At 40.4% G+C, this 27,780-nt stretch overlaps 2 protein-coding genes across 8 annotated transcripts in view; one reads left to right on the plus strand and one right to left on the minus strand.

Moving 5' to 3' along the window:
- The window catches only part of LOC134295586 (uncharacterized), a 252,270-nt gene that overhangs the window by 86,857 nt on the left and 137,633 nt on the right, over nt 1–27,780 (plus strand). The window lies entirely within an intron of this gene.
- cep170b (centrosomal protein 170B) overlaps nt 1–27,780 on the minus strand; it is a 92,741-nt gene that overhangs the window by 48,669 nt on the left and 16,292 nt on the right. For all 7 annotated transcript variants that reach the window (XM_062968551.1, XM_062968552.1, XM_062968546.1 and 4 more), the window contains exons 3-6: nt 26,858–26,947; nt 16,734–16,814; nt 10,893–10,949; nt 7,562–7,700 (exon numbers count right to left, since the gene is read on the minus strand). In XM_062968551.1, coding sequence (XP_062824621.1) covers nt 7,562–7,700; nt 10,893–10,949; nt 16,734–16,814; nt 26,858–26,947 — 367 coding nt within the window. The remainder of the gene's footprint in view (nt 1–7,561; nt 7,701–10,892; nt 10,950–16,733; nt 16,815–26,857; nt 26,948–27,780) is intronic.

Below are 27,780 nucleotides of genomic sequence, written 5' to 3' on the forward strand. Positions count from 1 at the left end.
CTAACCAAAGACAGAAAACCATCAACGCAGAGAACTAACCTTTTATCACCAAAGTCCTTGCTTTAATTTGCTAGAAGCAAATTACTAAATACCTAGAGGCTTAGCCTCGCAGTTTTCCCTGGAAAGCTGCTTTTCTGCCATCACTAAGTAAGCCCACTTTGTTGCTAAAGGTATTATGTTCTTCATTCCATTTAATGACTTAAACCCATCGAAAGAAAGGAGATGAAAGGAGATGAATAAGTGCCCAAGCTGCAAAACCACAAACCTGGCATATGCACCTTATGCCTCATAAATGATAAACACCTTAGAGAGAGGACTTGGGCATTAAGAGGAAAGGTGTAGTACTGTTAATGCTTTCCCCATGTGAAGCTATCTACAGCTATGAGCATCCAGCAATCTGAAGGACTTCACACCAACCCACTCTCTGCTTTGAAGATGAAACATTCCTCAGCATTAGAACTGAGACAGGTGGCAAGTTGATAGGGCTGTACTTTCGAATTTATTTCCACTTTTATTAAGTTTTGGTGATAGCTGTCACTCATCATTTATTATAGCATGATGATTACAATCACCTAATTATAGCATCATGATGATGAAGTAGGTGGCAATGATGTGGAGGAAAAAGAAGAAATATAATTTAAAATGAAACAATCCTCACCAACACCTCAGATTCAAATGTGTTGTTGTGTGCCTTCAAATTGTTTCAGACTTATCCCAGAACTATTGTGAACCTATCACTGGGTTTTGTTCAGCCAGAGAAGGGTGTCCTTTGATGTTCTCTGAGGTTGAGAGAATGTGGCATGCCTAAAGTAATATAGTGGTTTTCCATGACTAAGTGAAAATTCAAACCCTGGTCTCCAGAGTCTTCGTCCAACATTAACAAGAACTGCTCTGAAATACATGGGGGGGGGGGGGTTAGATTTGAAGACTGAATCATATTTAATGATTGTTTAATGATATCATGCCTTTTTCTCAATATGGAACCCAAGTCAGTTCACAGTATAGACTAAAAACAAAGCATAGCCAGTGTGGTTTGAGAGCCGAATGGAGACTCTAGAGACCAGGGTTCGATTCTCCTGTCAACCTGGAAACCTACTGAGTGACCCAAGGCAAATCACACTTTCTCAGGTATAGAAATTCCTGTGACAGATGTGCCTTGGGGTTGACATAAGTTGGAAACAAGTGGAAGGAACAAAAACTACAACATCAGCCAGAAAGAAAGCACCTCCTCATGAGTAAAAATTAAGGGGACCATTACATAAGTTATGCTATTTATTTATAATGCCATTTACTTATTTAATATCTTGCCTTTCTGCCAATATGAGAATTATGGAAACTATACATATAAAACAGTATAAGAGAATTTTTAAAAATAGCAACAAGTCTATCTGGGATTAATTATTCAATTTTGCCTCCTGAAGTATGTCTAATTTCTAGTCTCAACTAACAGAGAAGATGGGTAACAGCTATGAGATTTTTTTACACTTCTAGACTTCTTTATTAAGAAAAACACTTGCACTTCTGGGTTTTGTGGAGGACCAATGTTTTAAACAGAAACTGGAGTTTGAGCAAAACATCAGATTGTGAGTTGGTCAGGTCTGATCTCCTGAATTTATGTAGTCAATTTAAAAATATCATCTGACAGTTAAAGTCCTTGACTCAGGGTGCATCTATGCTGTATAATTAATCCAGTTTGGCATCACTTTAACTGTTGTGGCTAAATGCTATAGAATCATGGGAGTAGTGGTTTTATAAGGCTTTAACCTTCTCTGCCAAAGAGTGGTGATGCTTCACAAGCTACCAATCCCAGGTTTCCGTAACATTGAGCCATGGCTGCTAAAGTGATGTCAAACTGCATCAATTCTAGAGTGTAGATGCAGCCTGATTTGAACCCTTAAATCCATCTCCAGGACTTCCTCTCTAAGACCCTGAAGAGAAAAACATATGTATTCCAAGCCTACAGTATTATTAGGTCCAGCCAAACATGACCTTTGCTTATTCAAACATTCTTTCCCCAAATCCAACACATTTTGGAGGAAATGCAGAACATGGCTCTCAAACATACACAGCCACACATCGACGGCAGCCATAAATCTGAGTAAATATATGGCCAGCTCTCAAAATGTTGTAGAAGTAAATTGAAAAAGACCAACAGGTGTGTTTGAGGAAAGAGCTAGCAACCAATGCTCTGCTGCAGCTCCCATCCCCACATATGTTCAGCTTGTTAGTACACACCAATTATGTTCAGTATTGATAGGACTTTGAACACACATCTCCGTCCTTTCAATTATTGACAGAACCAACTAGAGAATTAAAAATGCCCTGCTGAAAAGTGCCGAGCCATAGGACAATGCATGTAGTTGTGTAATCTCCGGCGGCTGCCAAGATGGTCAGGCAATGGATGCAAAAATTAATTATGCCAGGGATTAACTCCAGGGAAGACAATTATGTCTTGCGACACCAGACAGAGGATCCGGCTCACATTACGGATGTTTCGTTCGAGGCAGAGGGAAACGGCAGCCTCCTTTCACCCTCTGTGACTGTCACAGCTAATCACGAGGAAGAGAAACAACTCCTGCTGGATATGTCTGGCTGGCTTCGTAGCCATGCAGTATGGTACCTGCCACATCAACTGCCACTGTCATGGGTAAACCTGATATAAATACACCAGAGATGGTGAGTGGGAGGGAGTAGGAAACAAAAAAGAAGTATGTCTAGCACATGAACACAAACACACACACACAGAGTTCAAGTAAAAACCCAACAGGGAAAGGGCAGCTCTAATACCCGATCCCAGCTTAGAGGGATTTTTACAAGGACACAATACACGGCATGGAAGATTAAGGTCACAAGAATCGCTGTAACTGGGAGCAGCCTCCATACAGCCTGGAAAGGATCATTTCTATCCTGCAACTGAAACATGTTTTAATAGAAAATGGAACAGATATATTTTTCCTGCAATTGATCCAAGAGGAATAGAAGGTCTTCAAAATGAGGCTAGCAATACACAGTTAAAGGGAGAGATCACAAGGCTTTCTCATAAATAACTTTATCCAACCCCATCCCATTTCTATTTTCTATCACCCAGGCCAGGACTTCTTAAATTTTTTCCACACTTGACCCCTTTCTACCCAAGAATGTTTCCTCCCAACCCTGGGTATATAGCTATATAAAATAGGTATTAAAACCAAACATTTACTGATCATAAATCAGCAATTGCAAGGCTTGCTAAACAAATTGATTTTCCTTTTTATGAAGTACAGCTGAAGCAATTTCTGCAGAGTCCACTATAAACACTGCACATTGCTGCAAATACGTTTCTGTAAATGTCTAGGTGGTGTTTAGAAACTTTTTACTGTTGCCAATTTTTTGTGACCCTAACATTGAGCTAAGGGGACGATTCACGATCAGGACCCATAGTTTAAGCTGTGACTTAGACAATGCTGATATGGGAGCAGAAGTTGTAAATAAAGATCAGATGTAATCATTACATCACACCATTGTCCTCAGTCTAGTATACATTCAATGTCTCTTATCTGGAAATCCAAAATCCGAAATGCTCCAAAATCCAAAATGATCCATGCAGGTGGCTGAGACAGTGACACCTTTGCTTTCCGATGGTTCAAGGTGCAGGCTTTAGCCTATAAAGCTCTAAATGGTTCCGGCCCAGCTTACATGTCCGAACGTGTCTCCCGCTACAACCCACCTCGAAGCTTAAGATCATCAGATGAGGCCCTGCTCGCGGTCCCGTCAGCCTCACAGGTGCGGCTGGCGGGGACGAGAGACAGGGCCTTTTCAGTAGTGGCTCCCCGCCTATGGAACGCCCTCCCCATTGAAATCAGGCAGGCTCCCTCCCTCCTATCCTTCCGTAGGAAGGTTAAAACTTGGTTGTGGAGCCAGACTTTCGAATAAGAATCAGCAGCATTAATTACTATTATGTATACTGGAACTCAATTGACAGACCCAGTCTTTTAAACTTGAGCACGCCTATCTGTATTTTATAATGCATTTTATGAATGTTTTATGTAACTTAATTTTTTTAACCGATTTATAGTGTATTGTACAGTTTTTATATGTGTGTTTTATTGTAAGCTGCCCTGAGTCCCCTGTTGGGTGAGAAGGGCGGGATATAAATATTGTAATAAATAAATAAATAAATGTGTGCAAACTTTCATGCACAAAATTATTTAAAATATTTATCTTCAGGCTATGTGTATAAGATCTATATGAAAATATTTTTTTTTGCTTAGACCTTTTGATTGGGCTCCCTCTCCAATAAATCTCATTATGTATCTGCAAATATTACAAAATCTGAAAAAATCCCACAAACTATTGGTACCAAGCACTTCAGATAAGAAATATTCAACCTCTACTTCTCTATCTTTTCAGGTATATACATGGTACACAAACATTTCTCAATTCAATGTTCTTAGGAAATCCCAACAGCGTCAGCGAATATAGGTTGCTGTGGATGAGAAGAACTGAGGTTTCACATGTAAAGGGAGGCCAGCTGCAGGCCTGTAGCGAGGGGGGTTTTTGAGGGGTTCAACCCCCCCCAAAAAAATTTCAGGTTATTAAAAAAAACCTGGTTTACTCATGAATTTTAACTGGTTAACCAATCCCCATGCTAAATCTATGAGACGCAAAACATTAAGAGTCTCTCCAGGCACTATCTCAAGCAGATATTGACAGGTTTGTAGTGGGGGTGGGGGGTGCTAGGGGTTCAACCCCCCCCCCCCCCGAATTTTTTTTCTGACTACGGCCCTGGCCAGCTGGGAAAAAAATGTTGGATTATAGTTGTATGTGTATGAAATGTAAATCAAGTGTTTTCTGCTGTTAGGCAAGAGTGTGTGTTTCAGCAATGAAACAGTTAACAGCAGGCTAGTTTTGACTGACAGCCTGCTATGACCTATCAGGCATGATTTCCGACCTTTGGAGGTCGGAACTTCCTTCGGACTGAGGAATGTGCTTCTTATCTCTGAGTGTGTTGAGCTGGTGCTTGCCGGAGTGAAGAGGCAATAGAAGAATGCTAGCTCAGAGCAATGGCTTTTGCTATGCTTTGTAAATATGTATTATAGATATTGAAATAAATGTTTGGACTTTAGACTACGGATGTGTTTTGAGTCTGACATTGAACAGAGGAATTAGTGTGGCAGACGATTGCAACCAATTCATCAGGGTGCTGGAGAAGATGATTGATGGAGTTTGAAGAAATCCCACCCGGCCCGCACCCTGACGCCCAACGCTGACAAAAAACACTACAATTCTTTGACAGAAATACTAGATATTTCACCAAATGACAAATCCCAGAATTCCATAGGATAAAGCCATGAAACTGATTATCAAATTGCAAAGAGACCTATGACTCACCGAAGCCATTCATTCTCCTTTTACAAAGAAATAGAGATGAGAGTGAAACAGTGGACAAACCTGTCCAGCCTGTAACTTTCTGAAAAGCTCATTTACATACCTAAACTAATGATGAAAATGATAGAAGATGATGGTAACACCCAAGGAGGCGAGGAAAAAAACAGAGCAGATAAAATACTTTTGTGGGAAGAATAGTTTTGATTCATATGTTCAACCCTTACAGAAAGACTAAAAACCTTTGAAATAAATAATAAATTTGCTGACAGAGGAATAAAGAATACATTTCACATTAAAGACCCAATTCCCCAAAGTCGGTCTTGCTGATTTTAATGGAACTGGCTCTCAGGAAAGCTTGCTCAGGATATTTTCATTTCCAGGTGACAATACAGTTTATACTTTGAATGTGGAAAAAAGAGTGTGGGATTAATGTGAATGCAGGGTAACAGCCCTTGAGAAATAATTGGAGGAACTCTATTCCACCCACCCACTAGTGACACAAAGGATCACAAAGCAGGAGAAGGCCTTGTAGTCCAACTTCCTGCCTGAAAAAGGAACTCCAGACGTTTCTGGAGAGCCGTAGCCACAAGGAGAAAAGTGGCTTGGAGGTCACAAACTCTTCCATCAAAGGAGTTAACACCATACATCCATGCTTACAACCCAAAACTACTGTAAAAATAAACATTATAAACTATAAGACACTATTCCTCAACGGCCTGTTCAGGTCCAGCAGACTCATGGCAACTGTGGCTTTCCTAATTGAGTCTATCCATCTGGAATGTGGTCTTCCCTTTTTCTACTGCCTTCTACATTATTAAGCATTCTAGTCTTCTTTTATGAGTTATGTGTTTTCGTGATATATCCAAAGTATGGCAGCCTTCATTTAGTCTTCCTGGCTTCTAGGGAGAGTTCAGCCTTCATTTGCTCTAGGAGCAATTTATTTGTCTACCGAACTCCTTTCCAACGCCACATTTTCTTCCTATCACTTCTTCCTTTTCACTGCCCAGATTTCACAACCATAGAAAGAAATGTGGAATATGATGGCAATGGCATGGACAATCCTAACTTTAATGTTCAATGATATAATAATAATAAAACTTTATTTTAATCCACTCTCTCTCTCTCCCTGGAGGGATTCAGAGCTGCTTCCAAAATGAAAATTGGCAAACATTCAATGCCATATACAAAACAAATATATCTTTACACATCTGGATCTTGTCTAGGTCCTTCATAGTTATCCTTCTAAATCCTACTATTCTGCTGATTTTTTTTACTTCTGTCTCCAATCTGATTAAACAAGAGTATTGTTAGTATTTACATTATCTGCAGTATTACATTGATTTGGAGCCCCCGGTGGCACAGTAGATTAAACTGCTGAGCTGCAGAATTTGCTGACTGAAAGATCAGCGGTTCAAATCCGGGGAGCGGAGTGAGCTCCCGCTGTCAGCCCCAGCTTCTGCCAACCTAGCAGTTTGAAAACATGCAAATGTGAGTCGACCAATAGGTATTGCTCTGGTGGGAAGGTAACGGCGCTCCATGCAGTCATGCTGGCCACATGACCTTGGAGGTGTCTACGGACAACGCCAGCTCTTCGGCTTAGAAATGGAGATGAGCACCAACCCCCAGAATTGGACACGACTAGACAATGTCAGGTGAAACCTTTACATTAACTTACATTACCTTACATTACATTACAATAACTTAGAAAGTTTCACAATGAGAGAAAATTGTCACTGAAGCTCCTAACACAACAGATGAAAAGGAGCTGAGGAAAAAGAGCTGACACATACTAAAAATAGGCATGATGGGGAGACAGTGCAGGGCTCCCACCAAACATCACTTGAATCTAGAATGTTTTGATCATAGTTCCGTGCAGACCCAAGGCCATCACAGAGACCACAAAAGAAAACTATTCTTACCATCAATGCATTTCTCCTGATGCTCATCTAAAGCTTGCCCCCTACAACTTAAACCCACTAGATCTATTTTTACCTTCTGTAATAGCAAAGAATGACTCTTTGTGCTCTCCAAACAGATCTTATTTCAATGTCAGTAAGAAGAATCCAGCTTTTACTGCTTAAGTCCCATGAAATCACTGTCAACATGCAACATTTGAAGCCCATGCTTCCACTGTAGGGCCAAGTAGAAGGAGAAGAACACCTTACAATTTTTAGGATTTTTTTTAGTTAGTTACCTGTAGTAGCTTTCTTCTCGCCTTTCTCCAGCTTGGCCTGGGATGACTCAGTATCTCCGCTGTGCTCCATTGGCTGCTCCGCCCTTTTCACTGCTGTGCCTTTAAAGCTCATCTGAAGCTGGCTGGTATACTTCTCATGCTGAAATGAAAAGGCGAGTGAAATAATGAACACTGATCAATATGGAGTAAGCAGTTGCAAAAGAGTCTCAGAATAACAAAGAGCAGACAAAGAGAAGTGCCCTGCAATTCTAGCATAAGGGTCTACTGTCCTGTCATCCGATTCCTTGCATCATTCCCCACCATTATGGTGGCTTGGCATGATGGGAGCTACAATAACTCCACCCCATCCTAGAAAAATGTCATCCTACATGAAACTCACAATCATGCCCAGCACAGAGCCAATCAAAAACTTACTTTTGCACAAATAGACCGACTTACAAATGGAAGGTCCATTTTTATTTCCTAGAGAAGAAGACTAGTTAGCCACCTGCCCTTCAGATGGTCATCCATGAGATCTAGAGACCTACAAAACCCATGTGAAGAACTGCGGTTTTATTTGATCTAGACCAGTGGTTCTCAACCTATGGATTCCCAGGCGTCTCGGCCTAAAACTCCCAGAAATCTCAGCCAGTTTACCAGCTGTTAGTATTTCTGGGAGTTGGAAACCAAAACATCTGGGAACCCACCGGTTGAGAACCACTGGAGACATTGGGTCTTTTCCGATGGAATGTATATGCATATAAAGATTTAACTATATGAGCCATTATTCCATTCTACTGTATCTTTAATATTGGTTTAGTGATACCTATAGAACAGTCCCCACTTCAGACTTCTACTATAGTGCAGAGTCAAAACAGATTAACCTTTGCCCATCTGCACTGTTTCCTTGATGTTAATCACAAACACACACAGCCAATGCTATCTATCTACTTTGTTAGTCTTTTAACTGGGTAAACAGAAGGTGTCGAATGAAGAAAACTCTGCAAGCTGGAAAGGATTTAATTTTATCTCCATTCCATGCAACAATCTTCATCCCCAGTTCACCAACATTTGCTTTTTAAAAATAGATTTGAACAAATGAGGGGTTTTGCTAGGGAACTTTAGCATCTCTGTCTAATACTGGCAATATCTTTTGACAATAAACTGAAGCAGAGAGCAAGATGGACAAGAGTTTCCTGTTCCCAAACACACCTGTTTCAGGTGTTTGAAAAAATGGAACAAAACCCGTTTCTCCCTGTCCTACCACACCTATCTCTGGGCAGAAGTGCACAAGCCTTTAATACAAAAGACCAGCTCCATTGCTAAGGCAAGTATACTGTGGTGTTTGTGTATGCACAAAAGGTGTGTTTACTACAAGACGAAAGACAGCAAGAAGCCTGGAGGAGCTACGACTTCAGAACAAGGGCAGTCCAAAGCTGTAAACTAGCTGGTACTTTTTTCATTTACACAGGAATTAATCAACTAGAAGGTAGAACTCTGCCAGATTATGGTTATCTTTGTGTGTGTTTGTTAGCAAGCAGAGTACAATGTGTTTGTAGAAAGATGGGAAGTTCAAGGTAGTGTGTATGGGCTCTCTTCTTCCTCAGTCTATTTCCACAATAATCCTGTGGGTAGACCGGCTTAAGGGAAATAGACTGACTTAAATTCCATGTCTTGGAGAAGACAAGATCCCAGATATCTGAAGTTCTAATCCAACCCTCTCTAGCCACTACAAAACTCTAGCAAATCTTGCAGTCTCCTCAAATCCTTGTCTTCCCACTGAAGTTCAGGCAAGCTATCCAATCATTAATTGCAAGCTTTTGTAGACTGAATTCTTCATATCATGTTTCAACCAACAAGAAAAGGGAACCAAGAAAAATTGTCTTTCTTTTAAAAATATTACATTTCTTCTCAATTTGGGTAATCGATCAGGGACTTATATTCCATCATCACAATTCAGCAAAAACCAACAGCTCTCACAGGATTGCCAACATTTTCAAGTAACTTTTTTTAAAAAGTAAAGTGTCTAGAGTTCAGAACAAAGGCTTGGAAGTCTGAAGGTCTGTATCCTAAGGGATAGGTGGAGGTATAGTTATAACTCCAGAAGCAGCCCTGGCAAAGTACATATCTGCCAATGCATGCACTGAGGATTAACCCTGATCCAAGACTCTTTTCAGTAAAATACATTGGGAATTTCTCATGGGAATTCTTTCTTGAAGTGAATGGGAGTGGTGGTGGGAAAGTGCACCTTTGCATTTGCACAACACCTTTTCACAGCAAGGAAGCTTTTGCAGAGAAAACTCTGGTTGAACTCTGCGTAACTCATGCCACAGTCTTAAGAAGTAGGAGCATGAAAAGTCAATTCCAGCCTTAGAGTCAGCAAGATCAAAAAACATTCACAAGGTTCAATGTGCTAGGCAAACAATTGGATAACATATAGACACAGAGAAACCAGAACATTTATTTTCCCCCTTTGAATCCCACTTCTGCTACAAGAAGTTTGGGGCAACAGTTTTGGACTCACAACAATCCTAAAAAGTGGATGAACGTATCTCACAAGATTCTTGTGAGTCCAAAACTACTGTGACCGGCTACATACATACATACATACATATATACACTTATCCAACATAAACGGGCCGGCAGGATGTTGGATAAGCGAATATGTTGGATAATAAGGAGAGATTAAGAAAAAGCCTATTAAACATCAAAATAGGTTATGATTTTACAAATTAAGCACCAAAACATCATGTTATACAACAAATTTGACAGAAAAAGTAGTTCATTACACATTAATGCTATGTAGTAATTACTGTATTTACGAATTTAGCACCAAACTATCACAATGCATTGAAAACATTGACTACAAAAATGTGTTGGATAATCCAGAACATTGGATAAGTGAGACTCTATTGTACATCTTAAATAAAGAGACCAATTCCACAAAGGTTAGATAAATATAAGTGTATTTTTTCAGTAAGTGAACAGATTATTTAAGCATATCATCATCTGGGAAAAACTCGTTTCACAAATATACTTCTTCAGGTTCCTCAGTACCATACAACCTCTGCAGTTACACTTTCACCTGCCCACAACCAAAAATATGTCTTCCTTCTAGGAATTTTCTAAGTCATCTATGAATTCTATGGAATGCTTTTGAAAGACGTTTTCAGCATGACTCTTCCTCCAGCCTGACTCTGGAGGAAGCTGTTCATTTCAACAGGGTTAGCAACTGTTCATGGTTCCCTGTTTCAATGGTAAGCTCAGGAATGTATTTCACATTGATTTGGGGGTTGCATTAGAGTTTCTCTATTCTTACGTTTTCCATATACTAAGGCATCCCATTGCTTACCTTTAGTGCTTCTTCTGGGACTTTATGCTGGATTTGTTCTAACACATACATATTAGCATGTAGAAAATAAAAGAGTTAAGGAAAACAGGTTCAGGAGAAGGCATCTATTGTTACATTATAAGAAACCATTTGCAACCCACCTCCAACAAAAAAATCACATCTGCAAAAACAGTCACATCATAAAATTCTGAAATAAGAGCTAAATCTTTGGAAGAGATACTAGAATGGCAGTTGTACTGAGAAACAAACTGGACAAATGCTTTAGTCTAGAGTGGTTATTAAAGACTGGGAGGTGGCATACATTGTCCAACCGACTATGCAGGAGGCCCTTGGTACACACTAAGGTTTGGCTCCAGGACCCCAATGGATATCAACTAGAAAAAAACAAGTTTTACTTTTTTAGAATTTTAGCAGCTTCAAGTCTCTTATATGTTTAGAGATATAAAGCAGGATAGAAATAAATGTTGCTGTTGTATATTTTCATGCCATGGCTGGTTGAATCCAGAATCCGTGGATGCAGAGGGTTGGCTATACTGTTAGAAAACGAGCAATTAATTCCTTAGCCAAAATTAATCTTCCAGTATCTGAGGATTATGAGCATGATTGTTATATTTATTCATATCCTGCTGCTCTCTCTGGATTGAGACTCAAAGTGGCTGTGATAGAAGATACCTTCAAGCCATCTGTGTTACTGAAACCATGAGAGCCAGTGCAGTGCAATTGTTTGGGTACTGGATGAGTCCTCTGAAGACTAGGATTTGAATACTTACTCAGCCATGGAAACCCACAAGATGACCAAGTCACACTATCTCAGCCTCAGAAGAAGGCAGGGCCAAACCACCTCTGAACAAGTCCTGCCAAGAAAACCCTGTGATATATTTGCTTTAAGGTCACCGTAAGTTGGAACAATTTGAAAGCTCACAGTAGCAATAAACTACTGAAAATGATAGTCAAGTGTTGTGATGGTAAAGATATTTTCTCTGGTTTTGTGCTATGTTTAATCTCCATTTTGTTGGTGATGGCAATGCAGGAGAACGTGCCAATGCTTGAAAACCAAAGACCTCAATGCAGGTGGAAAAGGTTATTAAATTCCAAATAGGCGTACAACGGCATACGTTCCCGACAGCATAATCAGAAGAAGTGACACTAGGTGGAGCATGTGATATGATCCAACTATATATCAATGATTTCTAGATTCTTGGACACAATCCAAATCATTGAATGGTCCAAGACTCCAGTCAGGAAATGTGGTAGACTATGAGATTGTGAGTAATGATGATACACCAACCAAGAAACAAGAAGGCAATAAATCATAATGAATAAGTGATAGTGCTGATGTCAAGGATGAAGATGAGAATGGTAGGAAAGAGAAGGAAAGCATTACATCTTTTAAAAGCTTGTTTCGCAGGGCAGCATCTAAGACTAGTCTACAGCTGAAACAACAACCTGGAGCCAACCTGCGGCAAGTAAAATCCTACAATCACTTCTCAAGGAATTCAAGTGTTCAATGAGAAAGGAATGTATGCTTCAGAATCACATGAGAAGGAGAAAGTTAATGCTATGACATCATTCATTCTTTCCCCCAGTCCCCTCCTCCCCTCCCCACACAGCAATCTATCCAGATGCAATTAGATTAAGCCGTATTTCCATAGGCAGGAAGAACATTTTATCACTGGCCCAATCTAGGACATGCTGCCCTTGCAATACAGAGGGAACTGGATTTATTCGAAACTACTCTCCTTGGGGAAAGCTGCCCATGCTAGTGCTATGCTTTTAAAATGAATGCTACTGGTTGAGCATTTATTGCCAGGAATTCCAAAATGCTCTAGAACCCAAAATGTGCCTTCTGTTGATTAAATGTACGCAAATCATAAAAATTTAGTCTTTATATCCATCTACCAATCACTATAGTATTCCTAAATGATGGCCAACCTATCTTTACCCAATGCCCTCTAAGACAGTCCATGGCACTGTTGGGAAGTGACTCTTAATATTCAAGCCAAAATCTCCTTTCTAGCAATTCATTTGGACCTGAACGATTAAGAGAAAACAAGCTTGCTCTTCTTCAGTCTGTCCGCCTTTCAAATATTTGAAGATGATCATACTATTTATCTTCTCCAGGAAACTTGGGCATGGAGCTTTATCTCCCAATCAGAGGAAGACCAGTACAGTAGAGTCTCACTTATCCAACATAAATGGGCCGGCAGAACGCTGGATAAGTGAATATGTTGGATAATAAGGAGAGATTAAGAAAAAGCCTATTAAACATCAAATTAGGTTATGATTTTACAAATTAAGCATCAAAACATCATGTTATACAACAAATTTGACAGAAAAAGTAGTTCAATATGCAGTAATGCTATGTAGTAATTACTGTATTTACGAATTTAGCACCAAAATATCACAATGAATTGAAAACATTGACTACAAAAATGCGTTGGATAATCCAAAACGTTGGATAAGCGAGTGTTGGATAAGTGAGACTCTACTGTATTTGAGAAAACTTGGCAAACAGGTACAGAGATCAAGTTACACTGTTTGCAACATGCTTACTGGACCATAGGAGAGGCTTGGCATAGCATTTCCATCCATAAGCACACAACATCCCATAAAAGAACCCAAAGGTTTAACTGTAACTAATTCAATGGAGTAGATTTAGATTAGTTATATCAGGCATGGGCAAACTGGCTATTTAGGAATTGTGGGAGTTGAAGTCCAACACACCTGGAGAGCTGATTATATGCCTAGATTATATTCACAGTTGCACAGAAGTGTTGGTTTGTCTTGTTTCCATGGCTTTTGATACATGAAAGCACAAATGCTCACTTGAGAGAGACTGATAATGAAGACTTTAAATGTTACAGTCAAAAACAGGCCAAGGACAGAACACATTTTTGGCACACTTGAGAAACCCAGCTAGATTTTTTTTTTACCATAACAGACAGATGCGTGTCCTTCTGCATGAGAACACTGCTGACACAGGCAATATGAAAAAGCCATAAAGGGCTGCACGAGAAGGAAGCTGGCAGCATGCTGTTTTAAAATATGACTAAGACGGGAGAGAGAGAAACCAGGAATTAGACATACGATTTGGGTTGCAAGTTATTTCATTTAAACACAAGAGCCTGGATAGTCTCTCCCTCCAGCAGCACAGGCAAACATCACAGAACGACCTCAACACACACACAAGGACTTTGGAGAGACCTGTGTCTGCTGCCAAGATCTACTGAAATGCCAGTCATACTCTAATCCGCTTAAAACAAAAACAGAAAGGGAAAATATTAGGAAAATTCTGCTTGCCATATCAAAGGCATATGACAATAATGCCAGAGTCTGACTAGATAAAGAAGAGGTGAAAAGGAAAAAATATATATCAGAAGTGATCACGGCATCAATCAGGAAGTTAAATAAAATCGATGCCTTATTAATCAGGAGGAGAATTTTACCACTGACCTGGTTATTTTAAACAGTGAGAAACAGTTCAGCAGTTTGATGAGAAACAATCAATGGGAATGAGGGAGGGTGGGAAGAGAATGGGATTGTGCGCATGTCTGGGATGCACACCAGAGACCATACCACTCTCATGCACAAAGGCTCATCTCAGAGCCTGTAAGAGATGCCAAGTTTAACATCTTCAGATCTGTTCCAAGTCCAGGCATAACATGTACTGCGTAATTTTCCTGTAACCATACCTGCCTCAGACCCACAATTATGGCCAAGAAAAGTGAAAAGAAACAAGAGAACTACAACAGAACAAAGTGTGTGGGAGTGTTTGTTTTTTAAGAGACAGAGTTTTCAAAATAATAAAAAGGACCTTCATATTGCCTTCAAATGGCCATTAAAATGAGTGCTGGGCAAATTTACTTTTCTGGACAAAAATTCCCTGCTGAGCATCGGTAGAACAAAACAGTAACCTTTCCATCTTCTGATTAAAAGTTTGGCTAGTTTTCCATCTTCTTTCATCCCCTGTTCTGGTTCCAGCTGTGAAATATATTGGGCCACATAATGTGTTCCCAGATGACTTTGCTCGGCATTGCTTGGCAAACAGGAGCTTGACTAACAGGACACAGCGCGCAAGTTGCATGGGATTGGTGGAACAAACAAAATAAAGTGAGCACATATCTTTTCGGTTAAGGGTGAGCGTTTGAGCTGTTTAAAAGCTTTTCTGTTTTGTACTTTGAACTATATGTTCTGCCTGAGTATGCAGCTGACAAGGACAGGGCTTCTTCTGAGATGAAATGGGTCATTGACTTGACTGGGGACAGACCTAGCCACCATATATACTTTTTTTCCCATTTGCCAGAGCTGGGCAAAAAAAAAAGGACAACAGGCATTTTGCAGGGGTTTGTAAAGATGTTTGGGAGAAAGGCTAGAATGCTGTTACATTGCTTATATAGAACTCAACATGAATGGCGAAGGAGCTACTACAGTAACCCACAACACCTGCACTTGCTTGTGGATGTGAGAGGATATACCTGCCGGGAGTAAAAGTTATCTGCAATTCTGGAGGAATAGGTACAGCAGCTTGTGGTCTGCACATCTACAGTCAAACTTATCAATGAGGATGAAGCTTTTCTAGAAGAGAATAGCAGATTCTCCTGGAAGGACAACTTATAAGGAATGCCTCTAAGAAAGAGAACAATTCCGAGACGAGGGAAACCAACTCTTGTGATAATGAGATACATGGGAGCAGTATTGTTAGGAACCATGCTGTGAGTTTGGAGCTACACAATCTTACCTTAATCAAGTATTATGGGGCAAAGTAATCAGAGACCACAGAGGGGCCATGAACATTTTGGTGGATAGATGGACTCGTCAGTCAATTCCCAGAGAATAGAAGGAAGGTGGTAGGGAGAGATTCTTCAGAGATGCAAGTTATCATCTATACTCATAGCATTAAGTATAGTAGAGTCTCACTTATCCAACATAAATGGGCCAGCAGAATGTTGGATAAGTGAATATGTTGGATAATAAGGAGGGATTAAGGAAAGGCCTATTAAACATCAAATTAGGTTATGATTTTACAAATTAAGCACCAAAACATGTTTTACAACAAATTTGACAGAAAAAGTAGTTCAATACGCAGTAATGCTATGTAGTTGTTTTTTTTTCGTGTCAGGAGCAACCGGAGTTGCTTCTGGAGTGAGAGAATTGGCCGTCTGCAAGGACGTTGCCCAGGGGACGCCCGGATGTTTTGGATGTTTCACCATCCTTGTGGGAGGCTTTTCTCATGTCCCCGCATGGAGCTGGAGCTGATAGAGGGAGCTCATCTGCGCTCTCCCCAGGTGGGATTCGAACCTGGAAGCTTTCAGGTCAGCAACCCAACCTTCAAGTCACTTAGTCCACTACGCCATCTGGGGGCTCCATGCTATGTAGTAATTACTATATTCATGAATTTAGCACCAAAATATCACGATGTATTGAAAACATTGACTACAAAAATGCGTTGGATAATCCAGAATGTTGGATAAGCGAGTGTTGGATAAGTGAGACTCTACTGTAATGTGATCTTAGGTAGCACATTTCTGAGGCTGTAAAGTACAGATTAGCCTTGGGTCATTCAGTAAACTCCACAGCTGAACAGGAAACTGGGCAGATTGCATCTGATACAATCAGATTTAGCCATCAGTAGTAATTATTGATGCATTAGTTCTGTAAACCGAGCCCCATTCCTTCCGATGTGGTTGGACCGTGAATCCCAGCAACCCTAACAAAACAGACAATGACGAGAATACAGAAAGTTGCAGTCCATCCATAAAGAAAAGGTTTCATTATTTCCACCCTCGCGCTAAACAATAAAATACAGCAGTACATAAAGACTGCATACAGATGAAAAAGGATATCATAGCCGAAGCGGATCACATCATTCAGTTTCAACGTGATGTACTTCTGGTCAGGAATCCGTACGTCATTCACAAAAGTCTATAGGGGGAAAAAGGATAAAATTGCATTAGAAGGTCGCTCCAAGCAGGAATTAAAGCAGTATTCAGCATGGGGTACATCCTGCAAGAAAACCCAATCTAGTCTAAACAATTCCCCTTCTCACACCTTTGCTCAGTTACTAAATAAGAGGCATCCATGGCAGCTGGTCACTGACTCACTCCATTCTGGGTTTTGTATGACCATCCATGGAACTATCTGAGGTGCTGAAATGCAACCCACCACATCCACATACAAAGAAAGATTCAGAACCATGGAGAGTACTATAAAATTGATTTATAATCCACAACCTAACGAACATGGAAGTCACCCCTCCAAGCTGGGATGTTCCTTCTTTACTTGTTCTAATCTGGGAAAAAATGGGTTTCAACAACATGGGTCCAGTTTCCATCAAACTCCCTCTCCCTAAACATTTTCATCAACAGAAATTTCCATAATGCCACTCATTCTGGCCTACAAAAAATGCCATTCTAGAACTCAGGGTGAATAACAATCATAACAAATACTTCCTCTGTCACTTAAGGGGGGAAAGCTTGTAAGATACATCTTGGCAATGATTCTTACAACTATCCTTTATGGGGTGTTGTGTGGTTTCTGGAATATATGGCCATGTTCTAGCTGCATTTTCTCCTGACATTTCCTGTAAAGACGCCAGCCACAATACATTAACTATCCTTTACGTTAGTCCACTTCTATGACCCCTCCTCCCCCCCCACACACACACACATTCAGGAGGAATAAATATAGGTAAAGGTTTCCCCTGACGTACAGTCGTGCCCGACTCTGGGGGTTGGTGCTCATCTCCTTTTCTAAGCCGAAGAGCCGGTGTTGTCCATAGACACCTCCAAGGTCATGTGGCCGGCATGACTGCATGGAGCACCATTACCTTCCTGCCAGAGCGGTACCTATTGATCTACTCACTTTTGCATGTTTTTGAACTGCTAGGTTGGCAGAAGCTGGGGCTAACAATGGGCGCTCATTCTGCTCCCCGGATTCGAACCTGCGACCTTTTAGTCCGCAAGTTCAGCATTTTAACACACTTCGCCACCGGAGGGCCAGAATAACCATAGAAACAATATATACAAAGGCCCCACCTGCACTGACTATTTAACACAGTTCAAAACTAGCTTCAAACTGCGGTGGCCAGACAATGAATGTTTGCAAAAGCACGCCAAAAAAAAAACCCTTAACGTGCATCAGTCATAGAAAGTGATGCGTCTCAAACAAAAAGCGGAGCCGGAGCTGGGGAGATGTCTTATTTAGATTGTTGCTCTTTTTTGGACTATGACTAATGGTCATGTCAAATTACAGTAAGCCTTCCATTTTCACAGAGTTTAGGAGCACAGAATCTTCACAAAAGTGGAAAAACACAGATAAATAAACACTTTTTTAATGGAGACATCAGCTCTCTAGGAATCTCTGGGTTTTCCAGTTCAACTCTATGCTCAGATTCCACCAGACATTGCACTGGAAGATTGAAAGATTCCCAAAGAAAAACATATTCTGCAAATCCACAAATTTAAATTCACAAATGTGGAGGACCGACAATATAAGCCATAGTACGATGACTCAAAACCATGATTTTTCTCAGCTCTGGTATCAGCATTTAAAATCAACAATGGCTCAGATGTCCAGGGAGGAGGAAAACTACAGAGAAATGTCTTTACACAAGATTGTATTTCAAATAAAAGAGTTCACGTTTCCAAATGTTTTCACACGGTTAATCCTTCTTCCAAACCCATTTCAACAGACAAAACAGATGTCCCTTATTTCTTCTCTTCGCAATTCCATACCATCTATGAGACAATCTTTATTTCTAGTGCTACTATGCCATGTATGTTTGTCAGCTAACATTTTCCTGAAATTGCATCAGGCTTGCAAGATTTATTAGACAATTTGTGGAGGAGAAGATCCACTTAGAAGTCACAAATCTCAGACCGAATGCCACAGATGGGCATCTTGTGTGTGCAGACAGGCAAAATGTTTCATAGTGGATTTATCCTCTTCTACGCTGTAACAAGAAATGAGGAATGCCAGCTCAGGATTTTCCCAAGCCGTGAGATTTCTGGGATGAAATCAGACCTACGGATGTACCTTGGTGATGTCATTAAGTGTTAGGCAATGGATACCAACTCATGATGTGTCATTTAAAGGAAACACACAGAAAGTAAAGTACTATTTGGTCATTTTAAGGCAGAAATCTTCCATAAAGAAGCTATTTCCAGGTCAAGGTGGAATGAGATTTTTCCGTCTCACTTATTTCAGAAACAGAACAAAAAAAAACTTTAATCTAGCCTAATTGACAGAAGATAAATAATAATAATAATAATAATAATAATAATAATAATAATAATAATAATAATTTTATATTCCAATCTATCTCACCAAAGGGGCTCAGAGCGGATTACAGCATAAACAGATAGGCAAACATTCAATGCCTTTAACACAGTAGAATAACAATGACATATAAATACACGGAACACCAGCCTGTGGCGCAGAGTGGTGAGCAGCCAGCTGCAGCCAGCTGCAACAAATCACTCTGACCAAGAGGTCATGAATTCGAGGCCAGCTCGGAGCCTGCGTTTGTCTTTGTCTTTGTTCTATGTTAAGGCATTGAATGTTTGCCTTATATGTGTAATGTGATCCGCCCTGAGTCCCCTTCGGGGTGAGAATGGCGGAATATAAATACTGTAAATAATAAATAAACAAACAAAGGTAAAGGCTTCCCCTTTCATCTCCAGCTTTCTGGAGGCAGTGCTCAACCCTGGCCATGGGGAGGTGCTCTTATTCTATTTCCAAGCTGAGCAGCCTATTGTCCGTAGCCATCTCCTGATCATGTTGCCAGCATGGTTGCATGGGCACCTTTATTACCTGCCCACCAAAGAGGTACCTATTGACCTACTCACATTTGCACGTTTTCAAATTGCTAGGTTGGCAGGAGCTAGGGCTAACATCGGAAGCTCACCCTGACCCACGGCTTCAAACTGCCCACCTTTAGTTCAACAGATTCAGCAGTTCAAAGGCTTAACCCATTGCACCATCCTGACGCGACCACGAAGCAAATCAGAAGTTGAGCCCTTACGCTGCAATGACTAGGAGTAAAAGAGGAAGGAACTTAAAAAAATACATACTAGAACTCCTGGAAAGTCTTTGTAAGTTGCAGGAACAAATCAATTATGCCTTGGAAACTGTAGCAGGCTGTGGCTCTCCTAGCTGAGCTGGAGATAGGCACACAGCCCTTTCATGTTGTGTTGAATTTTAACTCTATTTTAACCCTTACAATTCATTTTGAACCCTGAATATGGAGACAATTGGGATGTAAACAGAGGTTGGGAATCTCTTTTCCAGAATTCCAATATTGTCCACATCAGTGTCTATGACACCTTCAAAGTACACAAGCTTTGTTTACAATATTATTGAAAATACTGTAAAAGATTATCTTCAGTCTATGTATATATGAAATGTAAAATCATTTTGTGTATTAATTTGGGTCCCTTCTCCATTTTATTTATTTATTTATTTATTTATTTACAGTATTTATATTCCGCCCTTCTCACCCCGAAGGGGACTCAGGGTGGATCACATTACACATATAAGGCAAACATTCAATGCCTTGACATAAAACAAACACAGAGACAAACGCAGGCTCCGAGCTGGCCTCGTACTCATGACCTCTTGGTCAGAGTGATTTGTTGCAGCTGGCTGCAGCTGGCTGCTCACCAGCCTGCGCCACATTTTGTATTACAGTAGAGTCTCACTTATCCAAGCTAAACGGGCCGGCAGAAGCTTGGATAAGCGAATATCTTGGATAATAAGGAGGGATTAAGGAAAAGCCTATTAACCATCAAATTAGGTTATGATTTTGCAAATTAAGCACCAAAACATCATGTTCTACAACAAATTTGACAGAAAAAGTAGTTCAATATGCAGTAATGTTATGTTGTAATTACTATATTTACGAATTTAGCACCAAAATATCACAATATATTGAAAACATTGACTACAAAAATGGCTTGGATTATCCAGAAGCTTGGACAAGCGAGGCTTGGATGAGTGAGACTCTACTGTATATGCAAATACAATTCTTCCAAAACACTTTGGATTTTCAGATAAAGGATACTAAGCCTGTATCTTCATCATTTCCCCTGCCAGCATGGCCAAGGATCAGAAATGCAGGGAGTTATAACCTAAACCCTCTGGATAAACCAAGGTCAGGGAAGGTTTGTCTACAAGACTCATAGTTCCCAAAGTGACAAGTCTAAAGCCATAGAAGAAATCTGTAGCAAAGACAACATCTGAAATCCAGTCCTGAATCTGTGCCATCAGCTATAAGAACCTGCTCAATCAGCATTGTGCTTATTCAATGCTATAGTTCACTCTTCTTGTTCTTAGTATCAACTCCAAAATGGAGATAAATTGCAAACATGTGCTGGCATGCTAAAAAGGCTTAGCAGCACATAGTTGCACTTGGACTGGAAGTAAATGGTATTGAGAAATTCTGAGCACGATTAGTCTTTTGCGAATGAGGCTTGCCAAAGCAAAGGGAGCCAGAAAATTATTTGCAGCTCTACACTGCGGGTTTATGCTGTAACAGGCAGAGACATAATTTCGATTCGCTCATATTCTGTTAAGGATGGAACAGTTCGGCAGAAATGTTGCACATTTCTTGTGTGGGGGGAGTACAAATAGAAAATTCTATTGTTGTTACATGGATTACTAAGAGTAGTAGTATTGTATGGATTGTTTATGCTCAATCTGTTCCCTGTGGATGCTTGTGTATGAGTATTTAGTTCATAAAGAGACAGAGAAACGCTAAGCATATTTCGTACAAACTGCAAAAACTATGATGGTGGAAGAAAACCTATCTGTGCTTCACTACTCTCACACTTGACAAGTTAACATGAGGCACATTCTTGGGAGAATGAAAAGATTTCCATCAATGAACAGAGAAGATTAAAATACTTTAAGTACAGTTTTGGGGATATAAAGTGCTGTGACATTCATTTGTTAATGTATAAACAAGCAGAAGTAAATAACTTGCCAGATATAAGAAGTTAAACAATAAAAAAGTGTCAAAAGGGATACAGAATAACACTAATTTTATGTACACGTATATGTGTGTGTGTGTGCATCTATGTTGTCTGTGTGTAGATATAGGCAGTCCCTGAGTTACAAACATTCTGCCTTGGTCAGACCACACCTGAAATACTGTGACCAATTCTGGGCATCGCAACTGAAGAGAGATGTTGACAAGCTGGAAAGTGTCCAGAGGAGGGTGACTAAAATGATCAAGGGTCTGGAGAACAAGCCCTATGAGCAGCAGCTTAAGGAGCTGGGCATGTTTAGCCTGCAGAAGAGAAGGCTGAAAGGAGACATGATAGCCATGGACAAATATGTGAGGGGAAGTCATAGGGAAGGAGGGAGCAAGCTTGTTTTCTGCTGCCCAGAAGACTAGGACACGGAACAATGGCTTCAAACTACAGGAAAGGAAATTCCACCTGAACATCAGGAAGAACTTCCTCACTGTAAGAGCTGTTCAGCAGTGGAACTCTCTGCCCTGGAGTGTGGTGGAGGCTCCTTTTTCGGAGGCTTTTAAGCAGAAGCTGGATGGCCATCTGTCAGGGGTGCTCTGAATGTGGTTTTCCTGCTTCTTGCAGGGGGTTGGACTGGATGGCCCATTAGGTCTCTTCCAACTCTTCTATGATTCTATGAAATGACTCATAGTTAAGAACAACAGGTGAGACAACAGGAAGTGAGCGAAATCTACCCCTAGGAAGAGAAATTCACTCTTGAAAGAATTATCATGGGGAAAAGGTGTCACTACTGAAGCGTTTTAGAGAGGGTCTGATTCCATCAGGATGCCTATGGTCTCACGCAGACCACTGGTGAGAAAAATGAGTGATGCAACTTGATTGGCAGCTTCCTTGAGATGTGCTCCACTCGGCCTTCCCTCCCACTGCCCAGCATTGACCTGGAGAGGTAGATGCAGCAGATCCACTCTACCATTGGCGCTATTTACCACTACTGTACCTTGACCTCGCTAGCCACAGCCCGAAGTTATTTCTAGTCACTGATATATCTTATAGGACGACAGTACTGGGGAAATTTACCAATCAGCTCCCCTTTGACCATCAACTTAGTACTGAAACCGGGCTTGGCTTGGATTGGGGCTGCTGACTTCTCTGCCGACGCTCAACTTTCAACTATTCCTCCTGGGCTTTAGTGAGGGCTTTTGTTTTTGCTTATATTTTGTTTTCAGATATTATTGTTATTGTTGTTGTTGTTGTTATTATTATTATTATTATTATTATTATTATTATTATTATTATTATTGTGGAGACTTCTTTAAATTTTCTCACGTTTATCACTGATGACTGAGCTTAGTGAAGTATACTATTTAATTATATTATGTTTATTATGTTTACTTAAGTTCAATTATGTATTAATATTATTTAGTTTTATAAGTTTATTTTGAGATTGTTTTATCCACTCTTTGATTTGATTTATCATTGTCTGTTTTCGGCACTGAATGTTTGCCATTTTGTTACTTTTGTTCTAAACCGCCCTGAGTCCCCTCGGGGAGACAGAGTGGGGTACAAATAAAGTGTTGTTATTATTATTATTTATCACCAATCCTTGTTTCCACAACAAGCCACTTTGTTCAAAATCAAATTATCACAGAGACAGAAAGTAAGGGAAAATCTTCCAAACAGGGGCACGGACAACCGAACAAATACCACAGAGGTGTTAGCCCTTCCCTATGCTATCCAAAGCTAAAAGATATATATTTTTGTCTGGAGTTACACTTCAAAAATGTACCTTCTCCAACTTACATATAAATTCAACTTAAGAACATGCCTACAGGACCGTAACTTGGGGACTGCCTGCATGTTTGTATTTTAGACTTACATGTCATTAGAGTAGAAATTATGCTGGCGAGAGAAATTATATATTTATGCAATTATTCAAGTATGTTTATATATGTGTATGTATACGTTTTGTTTTATATATTTGTTTTTTTTTCTGAAGTGAAATACTGGGGGGCACAAGGACAATGACCACACTTTCCTTGCCTCTGCTCTAATGTCTGGATAAACTTACATAGTACCTATGGAGCATGAAAACTAACTCTGAAAGGTCAGTTAGAAAAGAAAGGAAGTTTTGGGGCTGTTGTTCTTTCCTCACTTCAGGGCTCACCTTGACCCAACTAGCATTTCATCCCAGGGCAAAGGTGGTGTGCCTATACTTAAGCATGAATCACTAGTTTTGCATGACTCTCTCAAGGAAATACTTGTATTTCAAGTGTCCAAGCCCTTGGATAGATGTACTGAGTTCTGCATTCCTCACTTGCTACAACATTTAACTGCTGATATATTATTTTCTTCTGAGCAATTCTGTGGCAGCTGGCTATTAATAGCAGCAATATCTCCAAGACATTTGTTGTAAAGGAAGGAATTTGCTACTGAACACTTCCTCCAAAAAGGCTTCTCCTGCAAGATGCCCCCTTTCAATCATCGCCCATACTTGTTCATTTATAGTTTGGAGTGGATTTGTTCACTTATGAATCCTGTCCCAAATTTATTCAGTGCCATTTTTATTGTAAAGAAATAAAGCTGGTCTCAAAGGTGCTACAAGATTCCTCTGCATAGTGATATTCTAGACTATGTCTCCCAATTGTTCACTGACTTGCCAGACATAATTCTGAAAAATACAGAAGACTAAAAAGCCACCAAAATGCCTTGACTCTGGGACAGTGTATGGTTAGATAGATATTAACAGGATAAACTGATCTAAAAATATACTAATTAAAAACCCAGCATTATAATCTGATTCCTAGAACCTGTAGGGAGCAGGTGTAAAACACTCTCACTTTACAGACTAAACTTCCAGGCTTTGCCACAACGAGACCAAGCTATTCACTACAAGCCAACAACTTTCCCTGGAGAAGGGCTGCAGATATGAGATAAAAATATCCTCTATGTTTAAAATCTTCCAAAGTCAATCTATAAGTTCCACAGTAAAGCTCCCTGGTCTGGGAGAAAGATTTCTGTCTACAAATATGTAGAACTGTTACTAGTGGGTATATTGAGTGATGTAACAGCAAACAACAACAGTTATTCTGTCCTCCACAGCATTTCCGACATAGCAGAGATGCATTATTTTATTTATTTATTTACAGTATTCATATTCCGCCCTTCTCACCCCTAAGGGGACTCAGGGCGGATTACAATGAACACATATATGGCAAACATTCAATGCCAACAGACAAACAACATACAGTATAGACAGACACAGAGGCATTTAACATTTTTCCAGCTTCACGATTCCGGCCACAGGGGGAGCTGTTGCTTCACCGTCCACTAGTGGCTGTACTTCCTCATTCCTTTCCTCGTGTTTTTCTGGCAGTTTCATAGTGTTGTAAATTAGTTAAATTAGCCTCCCGCATAAAGCGTACCTAAATTTCCCTACTTGACAGATGCAACTGTCTTTTGGGGCTGTATAGGTCAACAGCAAGCCGGGCTATTTAATGGTCCGGGGCTTAACCCGACCCAGGCTTTGAACTCATGACCTCTCAGTCAGTAGTGATTTATTGCAGCTGGTTACTAGCTAGCTGCGCCACAGCCCGGCCCATTAGTCTCATAGAAACCTTGGAGGTCAAAACCTACTGCTGTAAAATAAAAATAAAATAAAAACGCTGCCCCCCCCCCCCCCCCAATGTCTCTAGGGCAGCACAGAGGCATTTCCACCAGGTTTTGGATTTCAAGAAAAGAGCTCCCTTGGGCCTAAATTAATTCAGGGCTGGGCTGAGCACAGTGGTCTCAACAGCTATCTACAGAAAAATCCTGCCAATCTAAAGGTCAGCAGTTTGGGTCGGGGTGAGCACCCGCCGTTTGCCCCAGCTCCCTGCCCACCTAGCAGATCGAAAGCAGAAATGCGAGTAAATAGTAACTGCTTTTAGCGGGGAGGTAATAAAGGCACTCTTACGGATATCAATCAGGAGGACATCTAAGGACGACAAAGCTCCTCAGCATGGAAGACAGAGTGACAGCACCCCCCATGGCTGGAGTCGAGCACAGCCTCCAAGATGCCGGAAATAAGATGGGAAATGCCTTTACCTCTGTCTGTGTATTGTCTGTCCTTGTTAATTGTATAACAGCACTGAATGCTTGCAGTATGTGTGTCCTGTAATTCGCCCTGAGTCCCCTCAGGGAGATAGAGCAGAATATAAATAAAGTATATTATTATTATCCAGAGAAGACAAATTGTGATAGAAAAGCACTCCACTTCCCCAGCTGGCATTTTGGAACCATTTTTAAAATAAACTTTTACAAAAATTGTTCTTGACCACTGAAGTGTTTTGATTTTGGAGTTTTGTAATACTGGTAGCCAGACCATTCCAACAACTATCATGTCAGACTACACAGAGAAGCCATTGAAATCCACAAGCATGTGGACAACTTCAACAAAAAGGAAGAAACCATGAAAATGAACAAAATCTGGCTACCAGTATTACAAAACTCCAAAATCAAAACAGTAGATGGGAACCAAAACTCTGAGGGCTTGACTGAGCAAAGGATGCCCCCAGGCAAGAGACAAAACATTTCCAATGCTAATGAGGGTGATTAACTGAAACATTAATGCTGGCTCCCAGTGACAAAGGACTCTTGCCACACCCTGGACTCTACACAGATATATATTCTTTCCTTTCCTTACTTAGTTTATCCATACCTCACAACCTCTGAGGATGCCTGCCATAGATGTGGGCGAAACGTCAGGAGAGAATACTTCTGGAACATGGCCACACAGCCCGAAAGACATACAACAACCCTGTGATCCCGGCTATGAAAGCCTTCGACAACACGTTAGCATCTTTATTTGTATAAAACAAGGCTGTTTGCCTTAAACCTAAGATGGCCTATGTCCCAGTGTACATCTCCAATCCTTTCTCAGAAAAGTAAAGGGGGGGATGCAATCACAGGAATTAAACACACACATACAATGCAGCCAGACTAGCTACTACTTACCCCATTTAAGCTTCCCAGATCCTTCACCCAGTGCTCATCTTTCTCCTTATCGTAGTTGATGACAGCATGCTGCTTATCCACACTGCGAGACTAGGAACAAATGCAAAATTAAATATGAGGCTTGCAAGACATGAAATGGTGTCAACAGGTGCAACAATGAACTTAACATTGGGAGCGTAAAAGCCTACTGAAGCAGGGAGGAGTGCTGCCTATTAGCCAAATGAGGAACCTTGTTGCAGCCTCCAAAGCCTCCCAGCAGGTTTTTCAGCTCCAAATATTGAAAAAGCACCATAAAGTATAGTGGCTGTGTCCCCTTGCCACTGATACCTTCTCCCCGTGGAAAAAAAACCGTGGAAAAAATGTGATGTGATGTTAGACCGGGAATACTCCATGTGGGCACATAGAGGGACTGGCCACTGCCTCTTTCATAGTTGCTTATCCTTGGAATAAATACAGGACCTCTTGTACCATTTTAAATACTAATTTTATTTGTCATAACTGAGGAGTAAATGCAATCTGGCCGCAAGTATCCAATGCATCAAATACCAACACTTTATTCTATGTGTACTAAAACTGTACCTCATCTTGATACCTATTCCTGGGTGTCTAGACACGGATTTACTACCTCTTCATTTGTTTGCTAAAAACTGAAAAGGTAGTAAATCTGTGTGTCAAGGACAGAACGCCACAAGATCAAAGATAACAGAGTTTATTGGATTTACAGAACTCAAAATGCCCGTAAAAGACAAGGGCAAGGCAACTTTAGCCTTTAAAAACAAAAAGGGGCAAGAAAAACGTTCAAAAGATAAACCGGATTAAACCGGAGTTTAATCCGGGTAAAAACAAAACAGCTTGCTTCAGCCTGGGGATAAACAAACAGAAGCTGGGAAACAAAGAGTTCAAAAGAATGCAACTAATTGGCA

The sequence above is a fragment of the Anolis carolinensis genome, chromosome 1, assembly GCF_035594765.1.
Source record: "Anolis carolinensis isolate JA03-04 chromosome 1, rAnoCar3.1.pri, whole genome shotgun sequence".
NCBI lineage: Eukaryota > Metazoa > Chordata > Lepidosauria > Squamata > Dactyloidae > Anolis > Anolis carolinensis.